Below are 22,266 nucleotides of genomic sequence, written 5' to 3' on the forward strand. Positions count from 1 at the left end.
CATTTCCACTATTCTCAGCGCCATTCACCTCCAACACTAAACAGTCTGTACTTCCTGGTCACTTCTTTCAATACAAGTGTGCTGATAATACCCAGATTTATCTTAAAACACCTGCCTTGGCTAATCAAAACTTGTCAAAAACAGAAATACTCACTTATAGAATACGGCAAAATTATGACCCCCTCCTTCCCATATCCACTTGGCCCCAGCAGCCAGGACAGATATCAACCACATGGAAGTTTGGGAAGAACCTTGTATGGATCATAGGCTTGCTAGCACTGGAACATGCTGCCAAAGGCAATAAGCCCATCATCAGCCCTTTAGAATTCAGAAACACAATAAGAATCCGACTGGTCTCACTCTTCAAGCAACAAACTCTCATACTGTGTACTACTTGTATTTGATTATGTACACAGTGCATGAAACTGTGCCTGACGCTTATTTTGCATAATGTTCCATGCATAAGCCGGTACTACAGGCTACTGCATCTAGCCTGAAGTACACCACTTACAGTTGACACCTTGAGGAGTTCCCTTTTCCAACCTGACACAGCACAATGCAGTAGTTACTTTCTTGGCCATCCAGAAAGTGCTTTGGGGTCTTGTCAAAGAGGAGGAAAGCACTATTGAAATGTAACTGTGCAATCTAGTACCTATTTTGTTGTAGGGAAAGGACTGCCAGTTCGTTATGCGATGATTCCTTAGATGAAGTTGCTGGGTATCTGTTTTTGCATGTGTTTGTGCATGTGTGTTTTTTTCAGGACTTGGGTATTGGGTACAGTTGGCATCTTTTCCTTTATCTGTTGCCTAGACTGGTGCCAGGTGTTGGAATGCTGTCCTTAAGTGTCAGATTGTCCTGGTGTCTAATGATTGTCCAATGTAAATGATTTGTTGATGTGGTTTGGGATGTATGGTATTATGTTCTTTCTATTTTTATTAACACTGGTTCTGGTGCTTAGGGAACTAATGCATTCACCACTGGGATATGAGCTTGATTCTGTGTTCACAGGTTCTTCAGGTCCAACCAGACTGTCTTTCAGCTTAGATAGATGCAGTAATTACCATTAGTATGTTTAGCAATAAATATCTGTAATCTGTGAGGTTACCCCATGAGACCTCTTTTGGGATGAATGCACACTCTGTAAATGAGTTATATATTGTTTTAATTGTTTGCCATGTGTAAGCTAGGTCAGAATGAATGATAGGCTACTTCAGAATGCGATTCCGAATGGAATGTGCGAAGTGTGGACTACTGGTGGTAGATGCAGACACAAGAAGACCTCAAAATTCCATGATGTTATTAAGGAAGTCAGTCATAAGGCCGAGTTCCTTCGTATGATCCCAGAACTCCTTAATGACTTGCAGTATTCTTATAATGTCAGTAGCGTGTATTTTATCCCATGTGTAACGTACTGTATGTAGTTTAAATTAGAAGAGAGGAGCACGTTCTTTAAACATTGCCACAACTGTAGTGTTTTTTTAGTCTTTGATAACACAGAACTTTAAACTTCCACACTCATGGAGTATTTCATAACTACCTTTAGCACATTTTCTCGTATGATTAGAAATGACTACTGGTTTTTGTTCCTATATGTTTAAGACCTTGATTTTCATATAAATGTAGTCAAGGATCATTGTTATTGTATTATGTTACATGTATTTGTATGGCACACATGTTAACCGGAAGGATATCGAGGCACCCGAAGAAGTAGATGTGCTAGAGCCTGGTTGTGGCCTAGTTGAAAAGTTAAGTTTTGAATTTCCTGCAAAAGACTAGGACAGAGCTAGCAGCTCTGATATTCAGGGGGAGGTGTACCAGGGTTTAGAAGCTAGGTAAAAGAGGGCTTGACAGCTGGCACTAGCTCTGCGGGTGCATGGGACGTGAGCTAACAGGAGGCTTGCCAAGTGGAGGTAGAGTGTGAAAGTTGATGCTGTTGTTAATGTAGGTGGGGCCAAGATTGCATAACTCCCTGTATGTGCGATTGAATAGTTTGAAGAGGGCACGTTAGCGAACTGGTAGCCATTGTAGGTTTTTGAGGTGGTTGGTGCTGTGTGCATGGGGGGAAGGGCGGGTTGAATTGGAGCATGGGTTTAGCCACTGTGCTTTGGTTGACCTGGAGATGTTCAGTGGGGTGAGCGATGATGCATAATCTACAGAGCGTTACTTTAGTTCAGTCTGCTGATTATCAGGGCCTGGGTGACTGTTCTCCGGGAGTTGAGAGGGTGCCTCTTGAAGATCTGTTTAAAGAGCTTGAGAGTGTGGAAAACAGAAGATGGCACTGCGTTGACTTGGTTGACCACTATGCCAATGTTGCTGGCTTAATGGTCGGGCTGGGTCCTTGTCCGAGTTTGGCTGGCCACTAGGCCAGAGTCCACAAAGAGGTGTTCTTACAGAAAAGTACCACTTCTGTCTTTTTGGAGTTCAGTTTAAGACAGTTGATCTTCATCCAGTTGGCAACTTCGAACATGCAGGTTGTTTGTGTGTTGGGCGTGCCTTCGACGACGTAGACAATGAGCTGGGTGTTGTCTGCCTGTGTGCTGATGTTGAGTCCTTCGGTTTAGAAGATGTTGGTGAGCGGAGTCATTTATATGTTGAAAAGCATCTCGCTGACCGAGGATCCCCAGGGGACTCTGCTGATTAGGTTGGTAGTCCTAGAGGTATATCACTCGATTGGCAGCAGGGAAATCAAAAAAGCGTTTAAGGTGTCGTTTTTCATTTTATTGTTTCTGTAACCTTTTCATCTTACCGTGCCCCTTTGCCAGTCTTTAGGGGCCCTCTTAACTGGTGCTTCTGTGTTATTAGTTAGAATATACAAGTTTGAGGTTTTTTTTGTTTATTTTGTTAAATTGTTTCCAATTTTTGTTAATGGAATATACAATCAAAAAAATTACAGGTAACAGATAGTTTCAAGTTGGTAGCTGTTCCCATACATGCAATTGATTGGGGAGCAAAAAATTCTTGCCAGGTTAAAAGTAAACGTTGTTAATATTAGGTTAGTAATGGGCTCAGAATAAATTAAATCAACATTATACAATTACACAGTTATTTGTTGTCGTTAATTAATTTTCGTTTTGACTGATGCAAAAAATAATCGTTATTGTGTTGCTGTAGGCCTATAGTAAAAAAAAAAAAAAAAAAAAAAGGAACAGCTTGAGCACTTTTTAGAAAAGTATTTTTAGCCAAACAGGTAAATGTGATTCTATGGCCAAAAATACCTCATTTACGCAAAACGATTCCCGGCAGTTACAAATGGATTTACACTACAGATGTCTCTGCAATGAGTGTAAAAATAGCTGTTTTAGAATGTGGCCTGCTTTGGAGGCCCGGAAATGACAAACATAGGTTTATGGACTTTCTCAAACTTTGATCCAACCTCTACCCAGCCTGTAAATCACTAGGGATTTAGCCAAGGCATTTGGTGGAGTAATTACAAAATGGGAATTGGGATGGATCTTCCTCCAGATTTGGTGCGGTTGTAGAAGGGGTTTTCTCCATGGGTAAAAAATGTTTTCTCTGCAGAAAGATTAAAAAAAAAAGAAAAAAATGTAATTTGCACAGTGACTACTTTCTTTCATTCAACCAGTACGCCGGAAGAACTTTGCCTGGTGTAACTTTCCAGGCGTACTTCTCAAAAAGATTGTGAATTGGTAAAAAACATAAAGCATGTTTTTTTCAGAGCTGTAAATATCCTTACGTTCTTTTAAGGTTTCACTTTATGAATGATGCCTCTTGTTTGTGCAAAAATAATTTAACAGGTTTTATAAGTTAACTGCTGAAGTCAGCACAAACTTTACAATACAATCCATTCTTTTAATACAGGAAATGGGACGGCACGATGACCTGTGGTCCCTATTTTACATGCTCGTGGAGTTTGTTATTGGACAGCTGCCTTGGAGGAAAATAAAAGACAAGGTAAACTCCTAGAGGTTTTTATATAGGTTGACATTGCTTTGTGAGTGAAAAGAAAAGCCAAAGCAGTTTCTCAAAGTGGCCAGATTCATAGTTTGTGTGCACTTGTGAAGGAACATTAGATTGTATTTCTTTGAAGTAGTACAAATGGGGTGGGAACATGACAGGAAAGACTACTTCACATTGGTATAATCATGTCCTCTACTAAGAAAGCAGAGGCAAGGGGCTTAAACAAAGTATTTTATATCTAATTGATGTCTGGCCTACTTCAGAGTGATATGATGATCCCACACCTGCGATGACAAGGTCTTATATATAAGATGATTATATTCAGGAGTCTGAGCTGTTGAACCTTTAACACTAAAATAACATACACTGGTCATGCTCATCTGAAAACATTCCTAGTCTGCTTCAGCCAGCCTTTCTTTTTCCTTACCCTTCCTTTTGCTCTACAATCATAAGGTGGTGAAAACATACTATAATGCTTTAGCTTATTTAAGCAATTACACTAGGGGATCCCAGCTCCAAAGAGTATCTCAAATTTACCAGTCAATTTTAATGTAAAAGGCTCAGCCTATTTGTTGATGTATATTGTTACACAGCAGCATCAGAAGGGAAATTTGCTGGCTTTGTCAATATTTTGTTAACAAATTTTATATATATATATAGTTTAAGATTATTAGTTCTGTTAGCTTGGTGTGTCTTAATGTACATGACACTATGGCGTTCAAATCATTTATTTAGATTATTTCAACAATAACGTTGAGTACTTGGTAAAGCTTTTCCTAGCTTTTGTTTCAGTATGATTACCTGTCCTGCGTCCTATGTGGCTCTCCTTAAACACCTAAAAGTATAAACATGTTGTAGCAAGCCTTCTGACGTACAGCTATAAATGCTCATCGATTTGTGATTGTTTCTAGGAACAAGTTGGCTCTATTAAAGAACGGTATGAACATCGACTCATGTTGAAACACCTGCCTCCAGAATTCAACATTTTCTTGGATCATATCCTCAGTCTGGATTATTTTACAAAACCAGATTACCAGGTGAGACAATGATTTCACTCTGTGTTTGCTGTAATAAAATTATGTCTTGTGGACCTGGTTTTTGAGTAAGTACAGTACGATTTAGGAATACTTAGACTATGTCAGTTGTGAGAGAAACCATTGTGATAAACTGGTTACGATAAGGGTTGTGCATGGTTGGAACTAATGTCTGGAAGTTGTTATGAACTTGGCTGTGACTTCACAGAGGTAACAGTTGAATAGTTCTTATGTTTTCACAGCAACACAGAAAGGACACTCTAGAATGTCTTTATACATTATTGTGTCCTGTGCATCTCATTGACTTCTCATTGAACATCATAATCAAAGTGTGCCAAAATCATAATTTGTGGATTATCACGAGTGTTCAGGCCTGCTATAGATAATTTGAAATACTTTATAGTTCAACATCTCACATCATGCTAGAAGTAAAGGCATGCATATTGCCGAAATTAGATTCTGCTGGAAAGTACATATAATAAACTACTGCATGGACCATATTCTATAGCGTAACTTAAATCCCTTAAGTATAAAGCATAGTACAAACAAGGGAATCACTCAGATATTCCATACAAAGTTTCATTAAAACAGTTATTATGTGTACATGTAGACCAGAGAGGATTTGTGAAGAATTACTTCTGTTATCAAGAGATTCCCAAGGCTTCATCCCAAACCTACTGAACCTTTTGGCAAGACCAAATAGCTTATGTGCAAATAGAATGCAAAATTTTGCCTGTCAGCCAGGGTGCAATAAAGTAACTACAATAGAGACCATTGCATTCTAAATATGATCCTGTGTGGTGTATACCCTAAGTCTGAGTACAGTTTAATAGGAAAGGTTGCAGGGCAAACGTTTCTGATTTTTCAAATCCTTTTTTCACTTATATTTGTTTATACACATTCCTACACACTTTTGAAAGTTGCTATTCCAAATAAGGAGGAAACATTAAAGCATTTTTCCTTCAAAGCTTTGAGTAGTGGAGGTTTCTGAGATTTCTGTATACGCTAAGTAATGAACATGCCAAGGAGTTGAGACATATACTCAAAACTCCTCTTCTCATTGATTTTATGCACCCATCAGACACCAACCCAGATATCACAATCCACCTTATATGTATGTTTAATCTTGTGTTTCACAATTTCCTCCTATTCTTTGTCTCAAGGGTATGATCATTCCCAATTGGAGCACATTTTTAACAATAAATTCACATTGAAGATTTTTAGTCAGTTTCTCAGTTTTTGACAGGATTAAAATTTTCTGAAGAAGCCACCCCAGGGTTCATTTAGACCATCATTGTTGACAGATCTAAAACAAAGTCTTACTGCTGCTCCCCATGTTTCACTGACCACTCCGACTAACACTATAGGCTTGATTCAATATTTTAAAATCAAGATAGCCAACACCTTGATGTCTTGAACCTACTCTCAAGACAGATAATAGCAGTTTGGCTTTCCCATATCCTCCTTCCCCAAGGGAAATTTCCAAAAATATGTATGTTTGCAAACATTTTTTTGTCAATGTGGGGGGCAAGGCATTAAAGTGTACAGGCCATGATGACTTAAATGGATCCATTGATAAGGGGTTGGCCATTCATATAGGCAAAGTAGATGGTCACTTGAGCACAAACTTAAGTGGGACACCAACTCTGTGGGAAAATCAATTAAAATGAAAAGAAAACAAAAATAGTTGGAGGGCAGTTTCTGGCATCTAATCTAGAGCTTCCTCAGCCGTTGATACCAAATTTGCTATCTGTCTAATGTAATCAATTTATGCTAGATTTCCTGGTTCTCTGGTAATTCTGACATAAAAGTAAAGCACTTCAAAACATAAGACCATTTGACTTCCCATCTTTTAGCAACTGTATTTGACAAGTTTCGTTTGTTTAAGTGATTGAGAAGGTCTTAGTCTGATTTAGGATTATGTTTCCCTTTTTGCTGAAATTTCAGTGATTATCCAGCATATCCCCAGCACTAGGTTTTTCACTGATTGACATGCTAACTTATTTAAATTGTTATGATGTTTAACAAGCATTGTTTAAATACACTTCTTTGACATTGTTTTAACCATCTACTCTGTGTTGACTCTCCACCTCATTATATGTCTGAAAAATGGCCAGTGAGGTCAAGACACTTTGAGCTCAACTCCCCGTAGTGGCATCTTTAGCTCAGAATTTCTACTGAATGTCAGGTGTCAAGAAGGAGTTATCAAGCTCTGTTCTTTCTTCTGATTTTATCTACATTTCAGTCAGTTCTTCCATGAGAATTTTGCACATGTACAAATGTAGTAGGTAAGATTACCCTCTTGTGGATGTGTAGTGTACTGAGAGTGAGGGATGACAATTGTTGCTTAGAAAATTTGAATTACAGAAGTCTCTGTTGGAAAAGGAGCTTACCTTTTCTCTACCTCATTCACCAGAGTTCCGACCATATTATGATGTGAAAAGACTGCACATAAGTGTGTTGGCTAAACCAATGTTAAATGAGTGTATGTACAGTTTACACATTGATTAATGAAGGTTTCCAGCTTGATGATGGAAATAATTTTAGCATGTGTATCTATGAAAATGCCAAGCTTGCAGGTAAGTAACTTATTTCTTCATCTTTATTTTCCTGTCTGTTCTACAGCTCCTTACTTCGGTGTTTGACAGCAGCATGAAGACGTTTGGTGTAATAGACAGTGATCCTTTTGACTGGGAGAAGAGTGGAACAGATGGCTCTCTAACAACAACAACTACTTCCACTACCCCACAGCTGCATACCCGGTTGACCCCTGCTGCCATTGGGTATGTAATTTGGTTTTAATTGAGTACCAGCAGGTGTTACAATATGGCGATGAACAATTTCTGTGGAGGTTTTGGGGTTCTAGGACAATGTCCCATGCTCTGAAAAGGCACATTTAGTAAATGAGAAAGTTTATCCTCCAATTGCTTTTTGATGGGCTAAAGAAGGCGAGTATATGAACTGGTTGACTTCTTTTCTAGAGTTTTGTTGCAAATGTTGAGGTGCTATTGGGTTATTATAATTTAGTGTTACAGGGGAGAGGTGTTTGCTATGCAGATGAATTTCTTTTAAAATGTATAGATAAGTGATGATGCTAAGTTGGAGTAGTAAATGTTTGGAAATGTTTTTCTCCGAAAATACTAAGACAAACAATAAGTGCAATGACAATGATAAAGTTTACACAAGCCGCATAGTTCAAAAAAGAGTTTAACCTTTTACATGTCCATTCTTGTAAATCAATAACCGTAACAACCCCACTCCCCAGCATTCCCACATTTCTCTGAAACAAATGAGATCCAGTTTGATGCCACTAGGGGACAGGCACTAATCCACACATGGTTAGAACTAGTCTAGCAAGTCTACAAGCTCACTATTCATTAATTCGCCAAGACTTAGACTTTGTACATTTCTAAAAAAAAAAAAAAAAAGAAAAGCACAGTAGACTACTACTCATTTGAGAACTTTAAAAAGTTAGAGATGCAAAAACTTCTTGCAAAGTATATCAAAGAGTGGATTTTTCAAATTGTTTGCGAGGCACCATGTTCTAGGAAGATGTGTGGCCAGAATAAGGTATGGCAAATCAATGTTTAGCGTTCTAATACTGGCACCTGCCAGGGGTAAGGTCTAAATCATGAGGACATGGAGGCCTAGCAATAACCTTGTGTAAATATATCTGTTGCATGTGTATTTGTTGACCACATGCTGTACACACTGCTACCATCTGGTGTTGGACCTGCAACTTTATAACTTGTTTTTCTTCAAAGAAGGAGTTTCAGTTTCAAGATGACTCCAGTCCAAGACGTCTCTTCAGCACTGATGTCACAGAAAGTGGGCACATTACACAGAAATGCAGGTACAGGACTCTACCGAATCCAAGCCTGGTGCAGTGGCAGAGGACGTCGAGGGCAGTGACAAAGCGGGAGAACCTTCCAGTAGCCCCAGAGGATAATTGGGAGCAGAGACCCATTTCTATAATTCCCAAAGTCTCTGACTTGGCAGATACAGAATGCCCAGGGTTCCAAATGAAGACTGCACCCAGTGTTAAATCCTTTCCTTAGGTTTCAGGGATTGATGCCAAGGACCAGCTACAAAAACCTCAGTCTCAAAACAACACATCGACTACTCTCACAAAGGATATTCCCTCCAGAGATCGACTTAGAATGTAGTCTCCCCTCCACAATAAGTATCACATCATACCTTATCCATAGAACCACCTCTAAAAAAGAAATACAGCTGGCGCTGCTTCCTGTGTTTGACATTGGTCAGTGCTGAAAGGCTCCCTTAATGCTAGATCACACTCAAGGTGAAGGATAGAATTCTCAGAACTGAGAAGACGCAGATCGCGCACTGGTGCTGAAATCGGTTTCCAAACTGACCAAGTCCTTAGCGTCCAATCAGCAAGGCTGCAGCAGGAAGATACTGAAGAGCTAGGATGTAGGCCGAAAAACTAGATAGTCATTGCATGAGTGGCTGCAGACACAAGTGCTTCTCCATACTTCCATCTAGTGCTGAGCCCATTGTTTGCAACTTGTTTTTCTTAAGTCTGAATCACAAGACCTATTGTGACTTCACTGTTCGTCCACAATGCACCCGCACATTAGCTCCACCTCAGATTGTTTTCTTCTGTCCTCGGACTCTGACGTTCCTTCAGTTACCAAGTGATAACTCACTTGGTACTCCGTTCCAGCAGTTCACCTTTTGACAGCGGCAAAAGTAAAACTACTGTGAAAATCCAGCTGTCCGCGGCCCCAGGACTTCGGATCTGGGGGTTGCCAACCATTGCGCTTTGATGCGTTGCGACCTCGAGATGTGGAGAAAGAAGAAGCCAGGCACTCTGGCCTCCAGGCATTTCGGCGAGTAAGGCAGAGGAGAGCTCTTACGCAGGCTCCTCGAAGGCTTCAACATCAAGGTGTAAAGCTTGAGTTTCTCAAGCCAGCAGAGCAGCGCACAGGGCTGAAAACCAAGTCAACACCAGAAAACTCTACAGTGTCTCAAGGTCAGTCTTGAGCCCTAAAATGTACATCGATGTAGTCAGCCCTACACCAGCAGGGGTTGAGCATCAAACCAGAAACAATATAAACCTTTGTGTTCTGCTCCTCCAGTCGGGACCTCAAACTCGAGAGCTGGTTGTGCTTGGAACAGCCACACATTGGTGCATTTCCAACTCTGTCGGTCTCCTCGCAATGTATCACCAGTACTACAGGGAGGAGGTTTGAGGAGCCTGTTGAGCACCTACCAGGGGCAATTAGTAAAAAAAAATGACAAGAGCTAGATGCTGAGAGTAAAACCACAAGCAATTCTTACATTAGCTGTGTCCTTGACGCAGAGGATACGGCCACAAGGTGTTAATACCGCCATCCTCCTCCACATGCATTCCTGACTTAGTGTCAGGGTTCAAGCTTGAGATCCAACAGCACCTCTTGAATGTCCCTTTTGATGGGGAGATCTGTTTGGACTCAGTCACCTGAATGCTTGAAAAAATCAGTAAGTACACCAACATCACCTAATGATGGATGCCCTCCAGTCCCATATGTTCCATCTGCAGTCAGCAAAGCAGGGGAGGATCAAAACCAGGGGACTCAGGTCAGAGACCTATGTACCAACAGTCATTTGAGGACCTCCAGCAACTTAGTACCTTCCCAGGAAGAGGGTAATAGGGGAAATGGGAGTGGGAACAACAGAGGTGTCTCCACAAGGGGCACCTCAGCTTAAGATCAAAGACTCCCAATCCCTTCCCCCCAACCACATAATACCTGTCTGGGCAAGACTGAGGCACTTACTAGCTCAATGTGAAAACATAGATGAATGGGACCTCTCCATTCTGTGTGATTGGTACCACCTTGAATTCAACACACTCCATCCCAGCGTCTCATCCTGCCATCATTTACTAAGTTCAGTCCACCATCACCTTCTGGAGGAAGGAGTTTGCATGCTGTTAGCAAAGGGTACAATAGAACTAGCATCTGCGCTCCAGTGTGGTGCAGGGGTATACTACCAATACTTTTCCACTTCCAGAAAAATGGCTTGATTCTGAGACTCCAGCTTTTGAAGAGGTTCATTCTCTCTAAAAACATTCACATGGTCACTCTACAAGACATCTTCCTGCTGCTATGGCAAGGCGACTACATATCTATGCTGGATGTGGAAGACGTGCACCCAGCACAAATCCACATGCCATGAAACAAAGGTATGTTGGTTAACACTACCAGTTCATGGTGTTACGCTTCAGTTACTGCAGCCCCACAGATGTTTAGAAAGTGCTTAGCTTCAGCAGCAGCACACCTGAGAAGATAGGACATAGATTTTTTCCCATACTAAGACAACTGAATGAACAAGATCAAAACCAAAAACATTGCCTGGCATACACTCAAATAGCAGTGTCTCTATTTCACAACCTAGCAAAACAAATCACAAATTTTTAATAGCCACCACAGGTTCAACCCTTCTTCTGCTCTGTCTGAAATGCAGTAACTGGCAAAGCATACCCGAACAAACGGAGGGTGATGCTGCTGCCTCTTTTTCAGACACTGTCCCTTTACAATTCGAACTGTCAAGAAACTGTTGAGGAGGATGGCTTCATACATAGTGATTGTACAATATAACACATTACACAAACACCCTCAACAAGAATGCCTCTCAATATGGTGGACATAGGTTGACGGCTTTGGGAAGATTTAGTGTGGGTAATGATCAAGGCTTAACACTCACTGCTTTGGTGAACCAGCAATAAACTGTTGCTATTCAGGCCCTTTCTAGCCCCCCCTTCTGCAGATGACCATCATCACTGATGCGTCTCTCCGAAGTTGGGATGTTCATCTCCACAAGATGACTGTTATATATTTCTGTAACTGGATGACCAGCTAGTAAAGGGGACAAACCAATCACAGCGCCTAAGCCAGGCTCAGTAGGTTATTCGTCTACTTCACAAATTAGGCTTTACTCAATGCAATTGCAGGAAAATTTTACCTTTGTGGCATTCAGCATCCATTCAGCAGCTGTTGCATCCCCTGATAGGGAGAATGATAATGAAACTGTTGGGAATAATAATGTCATATATTGTTGTAGTCCTTATGCAAGATTACACATGCCCTGTTGAAAACGCAAAATACTTAAAGTTCACCTCCATGTACCCGCATCCACAGTCCATGGCCCATGCACCATGGATGAACTGGCCTGGGATATTGCCTACACTTTTTTGCCTCTGCCCTTCATCCCCTATGTAGTGAGAAAGAGAGGTGTTCATGATATTCATCCAGTGACACCAACCTGGGTGAGAGAGCCTGTTTTTAATGCTACTAGAGATGTCAGTTAGGTTTCACTCCAAGCACCTGCTCAGGCCAGACTTTCTCACTCAGCATCAAAGTCATCCAGATCCTAAACAACAAAACCTCATAATCTGGCACGTGAGTTCCTAGAGTTTGGTTACTTCAATTTTGCATAGGAATGCAGGATTTTCCTGGAAGGGGACACCTGAAAGCACACCCTACTTGTGCCTGTTATGCTACTGAGTGGAAAAGGTTCATGCACTTACAAGCAGTTAGATTCCTTTAAGGTGACTGTTGAGGAGTAAATGTCTTTATTTCTACATTTCTACAAGGCAGGCCTTGCCTACATCTCGATATGCTTACACTTAACTGCATTTACAGCATACCTTTAAAACAGAGTACACTGTACACCAGTCATTAAAATCTTTATAGAGGGTAATAGCTCTGAAGATACCTCCTGCTCTTGTTTGGATCCTCAACGTGGTCTTCACATGACTCATGGCTCCTCCTTTTGAACCCCTATAACCATCTTAACCACAGTTCTGGTTTTAGAAGACAGCTGTCTAAATCACAATCACCTCCCTCAGGCACATTATTAAGCTTTGCAGCGTTCTTCTCTGAAGTCCAGCAGCACCTCGTGGGTCTGCCGTTTGGTGGACATCATCTGTTTGGACCTCAGGTGCATGACCTACTGGGGTAAATAATGACACAGCAAAAGCAATGAGTGCCCTGTAGTACCAACAAAAACAGCAAACATCTGCCCACATAAAGAGCAGTTGGGAAAATAATGAAACTGCCAAACCAATGGGTTTCTTAACGTACCAACAACAATCAGCAGGTCTCCGCAAAGCATACATCTGCCCACCTACAGAGGTGTGCAGTGCCAGGCTATCATACCAACCACAGCAGTCCTTTCTATATACCAGCAAGCCAAGCGAGGGTAGTATTCTAAAAGATAGTTTTGTGGCAATTGCCAATCCAAGGCTGGAGGTGCCTCAGCCACCAAACAATGCACAGTCTCTCATGACCCCTGAAAACTCAATACCTGTTAGGGTAATGCTGAGGTTATACCTTCTGCATTGAGAGGACATAACCTTTGATCAGTCTGTGTTGTGCATCATTGCCTACAGCTACTGCTTGGAGTTTCACAATACCTCTCCCAATCTCCCTTTCCCACCTCTCACAAATTCAACAAGGGCCACCTCCAAGTATTGATGGAAAATGGGCAGGCACTTCCACAAAAGAGGGAATAGAAATAGTGCCAACACATCAAATGGTAAAATGAGTGAACTCTCTCTAAAAGGACAATATCTTAACACCGATCTTGGACTCAATGCTATATCACTTCCAAGCAATTCAGGATGGTCATCCTGCAAGGTGTCATCCCACTCCTGTTTGTGGTAGAACATATGGTGACATTCATCCTTAAAGATGTCTCCTTTCACATCACCATATATCAGGTATTTAGTACTTAAGGTGTATTTTAAATGGAACACATCAATTCCAAGTTCACCTACAGATCCATGAGTATTTGACAAATGCCCAGTTTTGGTGCCCGTGCATTTATGACATAGCCTGTTTTATATGTTTCTATAACTGGATGACTGGCTAGTAAAAGGGTCAAGTCACTTGCAATGTCTAAGCCAAGCTCAGTAGGTTATTTTCCTTCTCCATAAATTAGGCTTCACTCTATGCAACTGCAGGAAGAACGTACCCAAGCAATGAGAGTGATTTCATGTCATAGGCCAATCTACATTTACCAGCTGTTGCATCCCCTGAAAGGGAGAATGGTAATAATAGCCTCATATTTGTTGTAATCCCTTCATAAGATTACACATGCATCCTTTTGCAGCCATGCCTGGCCAGACAGTGGTCACAATCACAATCAACTTGGAACTAAGAGGATCTAGTGTTGGGGGAGCCCAGTGTTAAGCACAAAAGGCAACAATGAAACAAAACTGTCACAGGGCAGATTATTTCCCGACCCATAGGCTCAGTGGTTTCCACAGGAGAAACTCCTCTACATCTGTGTTGGAGCTCATAGCAGTGCAATTAGCCCTTTGGGCATTCTAAAAAAAAACAAAATAAAAAGTACTCATAATTTGAACTGACAAAATGCCCATCGTGTAATACATACAGAACTGCAGCAAAGCACTCTCCACAACTGTACAAGTTTGCCCTACCAAATTCGCATTGGGAGTTACATTAAGAAATACATTTGCGGGCAAAACATCACCCAGGGGTGGACATTGACTTTGCCAAGTTACTCAGCACACAGCAACAAATGCACAAACAGAAGATCATGTCGCGGTTTTCAATGGTCTTACCCTCGCAGCTGAGAGGTATGGGGGAACGGTCCTTGGTCCGACGGGTTCTGCTCTGGCCGAGGTAGGGGCGACCCCTTCCGGTAGCCACGGTGCTGTTTGGTATGAGTGAACCACTACAGTCCGTGCCCTCCAGAAGGAGTCCCAGAGGAAAAACCCCAGTAGGGTAAAAAACCTCCACAGGAACTCCCTGAAACGAAAAGGAGGACACCAGGATATTAGAACCGTAGATCAGGAAGGCAGGAAAAACAAGGCAGGTCAGGAACAGGCAAGGTTCGCAGAAGGAATTCAAATAGGAGCGTGACTATCACCAAGGAGTGTTGCAACGCAATGGACAAGTGGTTGAGATCTCTTTATATACCCTTAGACAGGAAGTAGAAAACAGGAAGTAGAATATCACCATCTTGGATTGGGGAAAAGAAAACAATGGTGAATCAGTATGTGCGTTAAACAATGCATGCTGGGCAGAGAGGAAGTGGTCAGCATGCTGGGAAGAAAAAGGAACAAGTATAAAGTGCACCATGTGTAAGGGTTCTGTTTCGTTCTCAGGATATAGGTAAGTGGTATATAACAAGCAAGAAAGCGGCAAGAGCGCATTACGCGCTGTAAGCGGCCATGCCGCGTCTGTCTTTATGGTATAATTTATAATAAGGGAGGCGGCGAGCGCCGCGACCCTTAAACCGGCTCCTTGGAGCCTCCCTGGTTTTCGCCTGAGCCGCGGTATCCCCCGCGACCCAAGCGTCAACCGCGGTGGTTGCCGCAACACGAGCGGCGGCCACGGCGCTCCTCGCGACCGGGGCGTCGGCCACGGCGAGATTGGCGTGCCGCGCCGCGGCAAAATGAGCCCGCGGCCGCAGTGAGCGTCGCGGCATGACAGTATGCCCCCCCGAGGCCCCGGGTTTGTGAGGGAAGAGCCGAAAAAAGCGGCGGATCAAGAGAGGAGCATGAACTGAAGAGGCATCCTCCCAGGAACACTCACTCATAGGGTATCCCTTCCAATGAATAAGATATTGGAGGCGCCCATGAAAAAACCGAGAGTCACAGACCTCCTGTACTTCGTACTCAGGCACATTGTCAACCAACAAAGGAGGGGGACAGGGCAACTGCCTATGAAAAAGATCAGGACGGTAAGGTTTCAGTTGCGAGACATGGAATACTGGGTGGATCTTCCATGCCCGAGGTAGGCGAAGACGCATAGACACTGGGTTGATTTTTTTGAGAATTAGAAAGGGACCATAAAAGCGGGGTTTGAATTTGTTTTGGGTGAGTCTGAGAGGTAGGAATCTAGAGGAGAGCCAGACCTTATCATGGACCTGATATAGAGGAGCTGCACAGCGTCTTCTATCTGCTATCTTCTTCATGCGGGACTTGGTGGACACAAGGTTGGAATGGATAATTCGTTGTATACCCCGTAGCTGTCGAACGAAGGAGGAGATGGCGGGAAGATTGGAGTTGTCTCTCAGGGGAGTTGGGAAGGCCCTGGGATGGAAACCATAAGAACCATAGAAAGGAGAGACTTTAGAGGCACTGTGTAGAGAGTTATTATAGGAGAATTCTGCAAGTGGTAAGTAGGGAGCCCAATTACTTTGTGTAGCGTTACAGAAGCTACGTAAATACTGTTCGAGACCCTGATTGAGACGTTCCGTTTGTCCATTGGTTTGAGGGTGGAACCCGGATGATAAGGCCACCTGAATCCCCAAGGTCTTGCAGAATTGATTCCAGAAACAGGAGATATATTGAGGACCCCTGTCTGATATAATAACTTGGGGTAACCCATGTAGCCTGAAGATTTCTTGAGTAAAGATCTGACTTAACTCCTTTGCTGTTGGTAACTTTCTCAAGGCCGTGAAGTGGGCCATCTTGGTGAAAGAGTCCACAGTTACCATTATGACGCGGTTTCCCATTGAGGAAGGTAATGCGCACATAAAATCGGTGGATATGGTATGCCATGGGCCTGGAGGAACAGGTAATGGGCGGAGTAATCCCACAGGTCTGGTTCGGGGTGTCTTGGCTTGGGCACATGTAGGACAGGATAACACACATGCCTCAGTGTCAGTCTTGAGAGTTGGCCACCAGAAAGAGCGAAGCAAGAGATCTTGAGTCGCTTTCATTCCTCGATGACCTGCAATAGGGGAATCATGGCACATGCGTAAAGCTTCGATTTGCACTGTTTTAGTGGGTAAAAACAGGGCCTTATCATGATAATAATAGTCATGATCGATGTGCAGCTGTGGACGTAACTTTTTTAGTTCTGTTTCGTGTAGACGGGCATATTCGGACTTGACTTGATCTAAAAAGGTTTGTGCTACCCCTATGATTTTATTGTTGTCAAATAAGTTTTGAACCGCGGAATCACCGCACCCAGGATAACGTCGGGACAGGGCATCCGCCAGGATGTTCTGAGAACCAGGGATGTAGGTGATATAGAAATCATATTGGCTGAAGAAGAAGGCCCATCGAGCCTGCCGGCTATTTTGGCACTGGAAATTTCTTAAGCACTGTAGATTTCTGTGATCGGTTCGGGCTTCAAAAGGCTCCTTTGATCCCATCAAAAAGTGTCTCCATTCGGTGCACGCGACCTTTAAGGCGAGTAGTTTGCGTTCTAGCACGGAATAGTTTCGCTCAGAATCAGATAGAATGTGTGATAGATAAAATACAGGGTGTTCTAGGTCATCATCGTCTTGTTTTTGTAACAAGGCAGCCCCAATGGCTCTTTCTGAGGCGTCTGTGACAACAATGAATTGTTTGCTGGTGTCTGGGTGTCGAAGAATAGGGGCTTGAATAAAAGCTTTCTTTAAGTCCTGAAAAGCTGACTCTGCGCCTGGTGTCCAACAAAAACCTTTCTTTAGGTGTTCCTTTTTGAGGGTTTGAGTTATGAAGCTGGTTCTCTGGGCAAAGTCTGCTATGAACTGTCGGTAGAAGTTGGCTAGTCCCAGAAAGCATTGAGTCTCCTTGATAAAAGAAGGAGATGGCCAATTCAATATAGCCTGTACCTTGTCTGGGTCCATGGCAACTCCGGTTTGGTCTATACAGTATCCCAAGTATTTTACTTCTATCTGATCAAACTCGCGTTTCTCAGGCTTACAGAACAAATGATGTTGTCGGAGTCTCTCTAAGACTTGACGAACATGCTTGGAATGTTCCTCTGGATGAACTGAATAAATTAGGATATCGTCAAGATACACCACCACTGTTTGTTGCAGAAGATCAGAAAAGATAGAATCCATGAATCTTTGAAAGATGGACGGGGCATTAGTGAGTCCGAAGGGCATTACTCTATATTCGTAGTGACCAAAAGGTGTTCTAAAGGCGGTCTTCCACTCATCACCTTCTCTGATTCTTAGTAGATGATAGGCTCCTCGGAGATCCAGCTTGGTGAATCTCTTGGCTCCTCTGACTGCTTCTAAAATGTCCTTGATGAGGGGTAACGGATACCGGTCTTTGATAGTGATCCTGTTTAACCCTCTGAAATCGATACAGGGACGCAGATCTTTGGTTTTCTTTGGTACGAAGAAAAGAGGAGCCCCGGCGGGTGAAGAGGAGGGAGTTATTAACCCACTTTGTAGATTCTCATCTAGGTACTCCTTCAAAATTTGTTTCTCTGGTTCAGTGAGGGAGTACATCCGCCCAAAAGGAACTACAGTGTCTGGCTCTAAAGAAATGGCACAGTCGTATTCTCTGTGGGGTGGCAATTCAGGTCTTTCTGGCTTCTGGAATACATCGATATAGTCCTGATACTGTCTGGGAACTCCCTGTAGGACATTAATGGATCCTCCCACCTGAGAAGGTGCTGTTGAGAGACTTTTTGGGGACCAATAATCCCCGGCCGGATAGCAGTGGTGTTGACAAAAATGGGAGGATAACAAAATGGTTTTTGTTTCCCAGTTGATGTAAGGATTGTGCCGTGTAAGCCATGGAATTCCCAGGATCATGACATGGTGTGGTGATGAGATTAAGTCAAACGAGAGAATTTCCTGATGTTTACCGAACTGTAAACAGAAGGTAGGGGTGGTGTATTGTACAGGTCCAGAGGCCAAGAGCGACCCATCAACAGTATGTACCTGTTCTGGTATTTCTTTGGGTATTTGTGTTATCTGTTGTTCTTTGGCCCAGGTTTCATCTAAATATAGGCCACTGGCTCCGCAATCCAATAAAGCCAAAGTTCTTACTTCGCGGCCATCAGTTAAATGGAGGGTAACTGGTAAGAGAAAAAGAGCAGTTCCTTCCTCCCTGGAAGAGCAAATAGAAGGTATATCACGATATCCCGTCCTCACCCTTCTTACTGGGGACGGGAGTTGGTGTTTCCCAAGGGCTTGGTTGGACGAATGGGGCAGGCGCGAATTAGGTGACCAGCTGCACCACAATATAGGCAAAGCCCCTTCCTTCGTCTATGTTCCCTTTCACTGGCGGATAGAGGTCCGCGAGCTGTGTCAATCTGCATGGGCTCTTCCTCGGTATTACCTTTGGATTCAGGGCGGACTTCCTCGGAACGATGGGCGAAGGGACGAGATGGTACTGAGTGAGAAGGCAAACGACTCTTCCTTTTCTCCATTCTTCGTTCATTCAAACGATACTCTATTGTTAGTGCCTGGTCCATCAACCCTTTGAGGTTTTCTATCCTGGCAGAATGTACTAGTTCATCTTTAATGTCTTCTCTGAGACCTCTACGGAAGAGTGTCACCAAGGTGCGTTCCACCCAGGTTGTTTCTGCAGCTAATTGTCTGAAACGGGTGATGTATTGTAATACATCTTGACTCCCTTGGTGGACTTCGCAAAGAGCCTCTTCTGCTGACGCCTCGAGTCCAGGGCGTTCAAACATCTGTTTAAAAGTAGCGATAAAAGTGGAATAATTAGATAGACAGGGATCGTTTCTGGTTACTAGAGGTGTGGCCCAGGCCAAGGCTGGTCCTGATAAGGCACTAATCAAATACCCCACCTTGGTCTTATCTTGTACAAATTGCGAGGGGCGAAAGGCAAAGTACACCGTCAAGGCATCCAGGAATTCTTTTAATGCGGTGGGATCCCCGGAAAATCGAGGTGTAGAGGCGGCTACTGCAGGGACATCTGTGGTCCTGGAGGCAAAGGCTTGTCGATAAACAGTATTCTCAGTACGTAATTGCTGGAGTTCTTGAGCCTGTTGTTGTATTGTCGCCAGTAGGTCCTGGTTAGTAGGTTCCATGTCTGCCACTGGGTTATCCATAGTTCCGGACGGCAACTGGATTTTTGGGCGTTGCAATCTGTCGCGGTTTTCAATAGTCTTACCCTCGCAGCTGAGAGGTATGGGGGAACGGTCCTTGTTCCGACGGGTTCTGCTCTGGCCGAGGTAGGGGCGACCCCTTCCGGTAGCCACGGTGCTGTTTGGTATGAGTGAACCACTACAGTTCGTGCCCTCCAGAAGGAGTCCCAGAGGAATAACCCCAGTAGGGTAAAAAACCTCCACAGGAACTCCCTGAAACGAAAAGGAGGACACCAGGATATTAGAACCATAGATCAGGAAGGCAGGAAAAACAAGGCAGGTCAGGAACAGGCAAGGTTCGCAGAAGGAATTCAAATAGGAGCGTGACTATCACCAAGGAGTGTTGCAACGCAATGGACAAGTGGTTGAGATCTCTTTATATACCCTTAGACAGGAAGTAGAAAACAGGAAGTAGAATATCACCATCTTGGATTGGGGAAAAGAAAACAATGGTGAATCAGTATGTGCGTTAAACAATGCATGCTGGGCAGAGAGGAAGTGGTCAGCATGCTGGGAAGAAAAAGGAACAAGTATAAAGTGCACCATGTGTAAGGGTTCTGTTTCGTTCTCAGGATATAGGTAAGTGGTATATAACAAGCAAGAAAGCGGCAAGAGCGCATTACGCGCTGTAAGCGGCCATGCCGCGTCTGTCTTTATGGTATAATTTATAATAAGGGAGGCGGCGAGCGCCGCGACCCTTAAACCGGCTCCTTGGAGCCTCCCTGGTTTTCGCCTGAGCCGTGGTATCCCCCACGACCCAAGCGTCAACCGCGGTGGTTGCCGCAACACGAGCGCCGGCCGCGGCGCTCCTCGCGACCGGGGCGTCGGCCGCGGCGAGATTCGCGTGCCGCGCCGCGGCAAACTGAGCCCGCGGCCGCGGCGAGCGCCGCGGTGAGCGTCGCAGCATGACAGATCAGATTGAATATTCTGAGACTGTAATTCTACCATTTAGGAACTCCAACAGTGGACGACTTTGCCACGTACAATAACAGAAAATGCCAAAGCTTTCCCTCCAGCTATCACTAACCATGGGCACTGAGCAAGGTTCTGTGGATAAGCTGGTTTGTGATATTTGCTTGCACTTCCTGTTTCTTGATTCCCTATGTGGTGCGGAAAAGCACGCACAAATGACATTAAATTTCACTACCCAAACATGGACACATCAGCCCTACTACTCTACATTTAGAGATGTCTGTTTATCTGCACGAACAACTACAACTCCGTCCATACATGGGACTGAGGGAGATGGCAGCATTTCCTTAGCGCTCAGAAAGGCTCTCACTCACACTGGATTTTACAGCAGGAATATCCCACCAGTCGAAGTTCTTGATTTCACCCCCCCTCACTCTCTGAACCACTCTCAGGCAAAGGATCGCTGTTATCAATGAAAGGTATATAGGTCTGAGCCAGTCTACTTAGTGAGTCCCTGTCAAACTTGATCCCTACCTATTGTAATCCTTACCTGTGTTTGACACCACCTACTACAAGCGCCTTTCTGGTGATTTAGTCATTATAACCCTGCCGGCTGGATCTGAGTGTAAAGCCCCTATGTCAAAGCCCACAAGACAGCTTCTGTTTACATTGGCAGTTACTGAGAAGCTCTGCAAGACTCCCAAAGATACAGAGAGAATGGTGCAATACTCGGACTTGGAGACCATCTTGAAAGAACTGGCAGCCCTACGTTTGGAAAGAGATATCTCATGTAGGAAATAAGGCATGTAAGAGACGAGCTTCCCATCTCCATACACTAGGATTGGATGGTTATCCCTCCTAATATTATAAGATGAACATGCAATTGGTGGTTTCTCTCCTGTGTAATGTGTTCAAAGAGGCGGCAGCAGGTAATCAACCCTCTTGGAAGGCGAATGTAGTCAAAATTTTGCAAATACTCAAACCGGATGAAGACCACTTAACTTGTACTAGGTAACTAGTTACAGGCCTATACATTTAATAAATATTGACATGAAGATACTGGCCAAAGTACTGGTGAATATACTGAAGGTGATCTTATCTTTGTTAGTAAACCCTGACAGGTAGGCTGTGTACCACATCGCTCTTTGAGATCTATTTTGGCGAAAGTGCCTATTCATGAGGACGAAAGATGGTTATCTTTCTGGATGTCGAGGATACATTTTATCAGATGGAATGGGGTTATTTGTTCAGGGTGCTAGAATACATGGGACTAGGACCAGACTACTTCGAAAGTCAAGTGACTATACTGGAATCCCACAGCAGCAGTATCATACAATGGCCATATTTCTTAGTATTTTTACATAAATAAAGGAACAAAGCAAGGTTGCCTCCCCTACTGTTCATACTTGCCTTAGAGCCACTGACAGTCGCAGTTAGGTAAGGAGATTACATTAAATGTGTCCTCACCCCAGTGGGTGAACACAAGGTACTAGTTTATGTGGATGACAATCTCCTTGCAAACTCTACAACGCAACTCAGAGTTGATCACCAAATTTTCAGTTTTCTCTGGGTACTGT

General features: G+C 43.4%; 1 protein-coding gene across 2 annotated transcripts in view; it reads left to right on the forward strand.

Annotated features, from left to right (window-relative positions):
• The window catches only part of TTBK2 (tau tubulin kinase 2), a 447,781-nt gene that overhangs the window by 242,089 nt on the left and 183,426 nt on the right, over window positions 1–22,266 (forward strand). For both annotated transcript variants that reach the window (XM_069208911.1, XM_069208910.1), the window contains exons 9-11: window positions 3,820–3,912; window positions 4,830–4,955; window positions 7,578–7,735. In XM_069208911.1, the coding sequence (XP_069065012.1) occupies window positions 3,820–3,912; window positions 4,830–4,955; window positions 7,578–7,735 (377 nt within the window). The remainder of the gene's footprint in view (window positions 1–3,819; window positions 3,913–4,829; window positions 4,956–7,577; window positions 7,736–22,266) is intronic.

Source organism: Pleurodeles waltl, chromosome 9, assembly GCF_031143425.1.
Source record: "Pleurodeles waltl isolate 20211129_DDA chromosome 9, aPleWal1.hap1.20221129, whole genome shotgun sequence".
In the NCBI taxonomy this organism is placed as follows: domain Eukaryota; kingdom Metazoa; phylum Chordata; class Amphibia; order Caudata; family Salamandridae; genus Pleurodeles; species Pleurodeles waltl.